Source organism: Oncorhynchus mykiss, chromosome 4 (genome assembly GCF_057628025.1).
Source record: "Oncorhynchus mykiss isolate SJ-2025 chromosome 4, ASM5762802v1, whole genome shotgun sequence".
In the NCBI taxonomy this organism is placed as follows: domain Eukaryota; kingdom Metazoa; phylum Chordata; class Actinopteri; order Salmoniformes; family Salmonidae; genus Oncorhynchus; species Oncorhynchus mykiss.
This window is the reverse complement of record NC_143025.1, coordinates 39,171,293-39,178,140: the sequence shown is the minus strand read 5'-3', so window position 1 is coordinate 39,178,140 and position 6,848 is coordinate 39,171,293. Positions and strand designations below refer to the sequence as shown.

Below are 6,848 nucleotides of genomic sequence, written 5' to 3'. Positions count from 1 at the left end.
CGATTTCAGAGCGCTCTCGTCTGTGTGTGCCAGAGCGCGCAATAAATGATACATCTACGAATGAGCAACACCCGCTGAATATGACCAGTGTCAGTAAATGTTGGCTAAAAAGTATCGAATTAAATTGTTGCCAGCAACACAGTTAGTCACTAATGCTCTAGATAAACAGTCTAACCAGCTCTGCTTGGACGAGTAAAATGGCCAGAGTGAGGTGTTCTCTCATTTGTGTTTGGAAGTAGCTAGCAAGCTAGCTTGTGCGCTTGACTGCAGTTGTGAGGAACGCTCAGATCAACCCTACTCCTCAACCAGAGCGTCCAGTATCAATAGTGCAGTGTGCGCTCTGAATTTATGATTAGACAATCTGACAACAACGCTCTGAATGTACAAACACGCTCTGACACACTAGAGGCAATTTAGGACCGCACCCTTTGTGGTCAATCAAATGTATTTTGGCATCGATCAAATGGGTGGATAGGCAGACAAGTTCCCATTCCGTTGTCAAAACGTGGGTTGGGACCAGCATGCATTGGCAGGCAAGCTGCAGATCGAGCAGGCTACTATTCCCCATCTTTATCAGTGCAATGTTTGACGACCAACTAGTTGAAAAAGTTAGAGAGGGTTTGTCTAATGTTCCCTCATTAGATTTGAGCTAATCTTGCTCTGGTTAGCATTAGTTGTTGATCGTGTTGTTGTTGATGTGCATAACTGAAGGAGAGAAAACTTACCTTTTCATGTATTTTTTTTATCAATAGGACCATGAAGATCCCAAATGTAAGAGGACTCCCGTGATAAATGTGAATAGAAATCCATTAATGTGTATTTTGTGGCTTTTGGGGAATGCATTCTAATGGATGTAAACACAGTACAGTTCAAATGAATGATGGCAAGCCCAAGGCAAATGGCTTATTTGCATATAGGCCTACTGTAGCTCTGCTCTGCTATGGCACCCCGGTCAGAGAAGACTGGTCCTGGACAAGACAATGGTTTTATTGGTTTTATTAACTGCAGTGTCTATTCATTGTCCAAACGCACAGGCTTTTCCCCGCTCTACATTGCTATGTAATTTTCACAAATACCTTACTTTACATCATCATGAACGTGATATATGACCATGTAATATGTACGTGAAAATGACCATATCTAAGTGCTGGCATAGCAGAAAATGTACAAATAAATACAAATAAGTGTAATATTATTCCTATGGGTGTATATGAACTGATTTTAATAAGATTACACGCTGCTAAAATGCTGTCAGTTCCACTTAAAAATGTCCCGCATCGGGACTCTGGGGTGGAAGGGTACATTTTAAAAGTATGCTAATGATTAGAATCATATATGTCTTAGGTTGAATTATTTGCGAATGGTGACAGTTTCGTTGCAAACAAGACTCTGGGTTGGCATCAGAAAAATGTGGCAAGATGAACGCATAGGCCTATCTCTCTCTGTCTGTTCTTCCCTGAAACGTATGTTTTCATTATCCACCTTTCTTTTGGAACTTTTTGAGAGCGACATTTTTCATTGCAAGGAAGCTGATTGTTTTGAGCTAATAAAATGTAGGGTACGCTATCTGTTTTAACCTAATCAACGCACAGAGAAATAGACATAGGCTACACAATTCATTTACGAGAGACATTATGTTATTGTCATTGATTTGATTATGTACTACCAGATGTGTTAAAAATTATGTTCAAAATAGTGTAGATCTATGATTTAGGCAGCTATTATATTCGCTAGCCTATGTTCTGGCCACCCAATTATTATCTTAGAAAAAGTGTGGTATTAAAAAGTATAATAATGTAATGTAGCCTTGTCACAATGTAATATCACAACTTCCACTTCACTTCAATATATACTAGTATTAAAGGTTGGCTTATCGCCTTTGTGAGAGCATAGCGTTTAAATAGCATTTTTGTTACATTTAGGCTCTAACATAGATCATCAATTGCATAAATGGACGGGGCATTAATCAGATCTGTGATGTCACAAGTCAGTATTGGTGAAATCTAACACTAGCTGCTACTTGGGATGAATACGGATGGCTCCTCATGTATCAGTGCAAGTCAAGGCAAATGCAGAAACCGCAGCCTGGAGGTTAATAAGAAGCTCTCTACTCTCTCTGTTAGTTGGAGACCACTCAATAGAAAACATCAGACTCGGACAGCTCTTATGCGCACTGTAAATACCACATTTAAATATTGTAATTATTTGGCGCACTGCTCTGCTCTTCATACATTGATTAACATTTAGTCACTACCAGCGTGCGCACCTCTTTGGTAGGTGGAGAGGAAATAATAATCACTCTCCGCGAACCCCAAAGCAAAATACATTTTGAGTGAGTGGGAAAGCCGTGCTTGCTCGTTGGACTACATACAATGAAGAAATTCTAAGGTGGCAGTCTTTGTTCATTTACGCTTCCTTTGGCTGTATGTAACCAAGGACTATCTCATGAACCGGTATCCTCTTGCGTGAAATTCTGTTTTCACTTAGAACTCTGCTTCCTGGACAAATGCATACAAATGCATTTAGGAGCCCAACGGACAAGGAGTGGACACGTTTCTCCCACAACAATAACGTGAGTAAGAAATTAGCCTCACGGAAAAATGCATAGCCTAAATGTAAAACTATTCGATTGTAAAATGCAAATATAAATATAAGTAATGCAACATAAATGGATATGTAGTATGAAAAGTGCAAGTTAACCAATTATCCTTGACCAAACAGAGGTTACACTTGCCTGTTCTGACAGGTCTGTGAGAGGAATCAGCTGAGTTTATTTAGCTTGTTGGCATTTTTCCATTAACTGTGGAGAGTGCGCTGACCAGCACCAGCCTATAATAAATAGCAAGTAGGCTTATGTGAAGCAGAGATTGTAACTTGGTCGACACAAAAGTGAAACAATCGTTTCGGCTCAATTGGTTGTTACATCGAATCGTAGGCTACATTAATTAATTGGGTGATAAATTCAGAGTTTATCTTGTTGCGAACTAGCATTCAGCCAGCAGTCGTGGCTTTGACCTCTCCAACAGTCATGTTGCATGCACAATTGATCTACCAGGTAATCCTGTAAACCCGGTTCTGGCTGCAACCCAGTTCCATCCTTCCCTCATTGCAAAGCTTAGTTTTGTTTGTTGGTCTTTTGTCACATAGGCTAAAAGTAGTTTATTAACAGTTTTGTAAAATTTGGAGACCAAGTTGCCTTGCGCAACAATGATGGTGCGATTATCCGAGGCTTTTTTCAACAACCGGTCTTAACAAAAAGTTGTACCTCCTTGGTATGGGCTAAACAAACATAAGGACATAATGCTTTATTATGTTCATATTTACATATAGACATGCTGTTTTTGTAGTGCTGTATCATTTGACTGGGATTGTGGAGTCCACAGTGAAGACCACAGAGCATGCAGGACAGAGGAAGTAACGTTGGCAAGACGTCTGTTGCCAATGAGTATTTTTATATTAAAATGGAACGCTATATGATCTAAAAGAGTAAAGCCAGATACAAAACACATTTACAAACAGTGAGTGTATGTGTATTGTTAATTTGCCTTTGCAAAAGTATGTATGGTTCTTCTTCTCCCTGAGACAAGTAAAGTGTAATTTATAGTAAGGTTATTATAGTTTTGTTTTATACTATTTTTTATTTCTCTTTGTTGTTCGATTTTTATTTTGAATTCAGTTAAGTTTTTGTTAGTTTTCAGACCTGATTTGCTAGTTTTTATTTAGTTTTTGGGAGATACCCGATATTTTCCTCCCCCCCCAAAAAATATGACACACACACACACAGTCTTGTACAGCTAACCTTGTGAGGACACACCATTCAGTTCCATTCAAAATACTATTTTTTTCTAACCCCTAAACCTAACCCATACTCTTACCCTAACCCTAACCCATACTCTTACCCTAACCTTAACCTAAACCATACTTTTCCCCTAACCTTAACCCTAAAACCGTACTCTTACCCTAACCTTAACCCAGAAACCTTAACCCTAAACCTAGCTCCTAACCCTTAACGTAATTCTAATTCTAACCTTAACCCTAAACCCCCTAGAAACAGCATTTGACCTCGTGGGGACTAACAAAATGTCCCCAGTAAGTTCAATTTTTGTTTGTTTACTATTCTTGTGGAGACTTCTGGTCCCCACAATAATAGTAAAACATGTCCACACACACACACGTCTAAGGCACTGCATCTCAGTGCAAGAGGCATCACTACAGTCCCTGGTTCGAATCCAGGCAGTATCACATCCGGCCGTGATTGGTTGTCCCATGGGGCGGCGCACAATTGGCCGGGGTAGGCAGTCATCTTTACTGACTTGCCTAGTTAAATAAAGGTCACACACACACACACACACTGACCAAAAAGTTATTTTGTTGGAATTTAGTTATGTCCCCATATTTAAAACCTATTTCTTTAACTTACTTGCTGTTTCATTGTTCATTTTTTTCAGTCCTTTCATTCTCAACCAGGATTTCATCTTACATTCAGCAGTGAGGTTTCAGCTCTGTCTGTCCGTTGCCTCTCTTCCTCGTTGCGCACTGTCACTGTGTCCATTTCCATCTTGTCCAGCTGCGTATGTAACATTTCACCTAAACCCTGTTTCTTGTCTGCATCGAAGTGGCGGTCCTTGTACCTAGCATCGAGCATGGTGGGGACACAATAAAGAGGCTCAGAGAGAATACCACCGAATCGCTTGTTCACATCCTCAAGTACATTTTTAAGTTAGACCATGGGGTTGTGTCGGCAGTTTTGTTGAGCAGGCGTTTCAATGCCATGACAGAGGGTATCACATCACGTCTGCTGCAGACGCAGTTGATGAGCTTATTTCTCAAGTCAGTTGTTTGACTGGTGCTAGGAGTGTGTTCATGTTTCAAACATGTTCTCAAATGCCATTGAAATGGCAGCAGCGGTATGAGAACCAGCACATTCTTGAGCATGCAATACAGCTTTCCTCAGTACGAAATCCTCGTCGACCCACTGTGCTGTCAGACTCAGCATGCTCATGGGGCTGACATCGATGGTCCAAATGTCAGTCGTGACGCCCATAGCAAGTAGCGTAATGAATTCCATTATCTTGGCGTTATCTGATTTCGCTTTTGAGTTGTCTCGCTGAAATGTTCTTACTCTTTCAAATGACTGCTCAACTTGAACTTGTTTAGTTGATGGAAGTGTGCGCTTAGTATTTTTCGGCTTTTGTTCTGTGTAGCGCTGTATTTTTCATGGCGTCATCACATTATCTACTTATGTTATCCTTTTGTGACTAGGGGGCAGTATTTTCATTTTTGGAAAAATAACGTTCCCGTAGTAAACGGGATATTTTGTCAGGACCAGATGCTAGAATATGCATATAATTGACAGCTTAGGATAGAAAACACTCTAAAGTTTCCAAAACTGTAAAAATATTGTCTGTGAGTATAACAGAACTGATATTGCAGGCGAAAGCCTGAGAAAAATCCAATCCGGAAGTGCCTCATGTTTTGAAACCGCTGCGTTCCAATGCGTCCCTATTGAGCAGTATTCCCCAAGGTGTCTACAGCATTGTGACGTAGTTTTACGCATTTATGTTGAAGAATACCTGTAAGCGGCTACATTGCGCAAGTGGTCACCTGATGCTCCCAGAGTGATTCTCGCGAAAAATACAGAGGTAGCCATTATTCCAATCGGTCCTACTGAAAAACCAATTGTCCCGGTGGATATATTATCGAATAGATATTTGAAAAACCCCTTGAGGCTTGATTATAAACAACGTTTGCCATGTTTCTGTCGATATTATGGAGCTAATTTTGAATATTTTTCGGCGTTTGTGACAGCAATTTCCGGCCGATTTCTCAGCCAAACGTGAAGAACAAACGGAGCTATTTCGCCTACAAAAATAACCTTTTTGGAAAAAAGGAACATTGGCTAGCTAACTGGGAGTCTCGTGAGTGAAAACATCCGAAGCTCATCAAAGGTAAACAATTTAATTTGATTGCTTTTCTGATTTCCGTGACCAAGTTACCTGCTGCTAGCTGGACAAAATGCTATGCTAGGCTATCGATAAACTTACACGAATGCTTGTCTAGCTTTGTCTGTAAAGCATATTTTGAAAATCTGAGATGACAGGGTGATTAACAAAAGGCTAAGCTGTGTGTCAATATATTTCACTTGTGATTTTCATGAATATAAATATTTTCTAGGAATATTTATGTCCGTTGCGTTATGCTAATTAGTGCCAGTCGATGATTACGCTCCATCATGCGGGATGGGGAGTCGCTAGAGGTTAAATATGTATGCACGTCAGCTTTGACATCGGTTTTGCACATCAGCGTTAAACTAGACATCGGGCCAATGTTGCCACTTCTAGCTAATATCGGCCGATTCCGATATGCTCGCCGATATATTTTGCATCCCTAGTTTTTTTTGTGCTTTTGGGATGTCACTAGCCTTATGACTCCACACCCTTTTTGATTAGCTGAGGTGATTTGGTCAAGAGTGAGATTCTCTATCTAGAAACAATTTATCCTTGATTGGGATTGGAAGTATTGGAAACCTTGAACACTCAACTTAATTATCATCCCCTAAAATGTCTCAAACACATTTTCTTCAAGAACAGTGTAGATGCAAAGTTTGGTAATTGAACGACAGTTTGTGCTGTGTGTGCCGCAATTCTGTTACCAAACTTTGCATCTGCACTGTTCTTCAAGTAAATGTGTTGTTGTAAAGATTTCAGTGAAAATTGTTAAAAGTAGACCATGTGCATAGAGTTGTGTGGTTTGTTTAACTTTGCATAATTGGTTTTTGTTTGACATGCATTTTAAGATAAAATCAAAGTCTCAGCATCACTTTATCGCTCACTCTATTACTGTGGAAT

The 6,848-nt window shown here is 39.9% G+C and overlaps 1 protein-coding gene across 3 annotated transcripts in view; it reads left to right on the top strand.

Moving 5' to 3' along the window:
* Window positions 1–1,989: 1,989 nt before the first annotated feature.
* Window positions 1,990–6,848, top strand: part of LOC110521790 (uncharacterized) — a 188,097-nt gene continuing 183,238 nt past the window's right edge. For all 3 annotated transcript variants that reach the window (XR_016495247.1, XM_036968553.2, XM_090231958.1), the window contains exon 1: window positions 1,990–2,572. Coding sequence is in view for 2 of the 3 variants with exons in the window: in XM_036968553.2 (XP_036824448.2) it covers window positions 2,517–2,572 (56 nt within the window). In the remaining variant the exon portion in view is untranslated. The remainder of the gene's footprint in view (window positions 2,573–6,848) is intronic.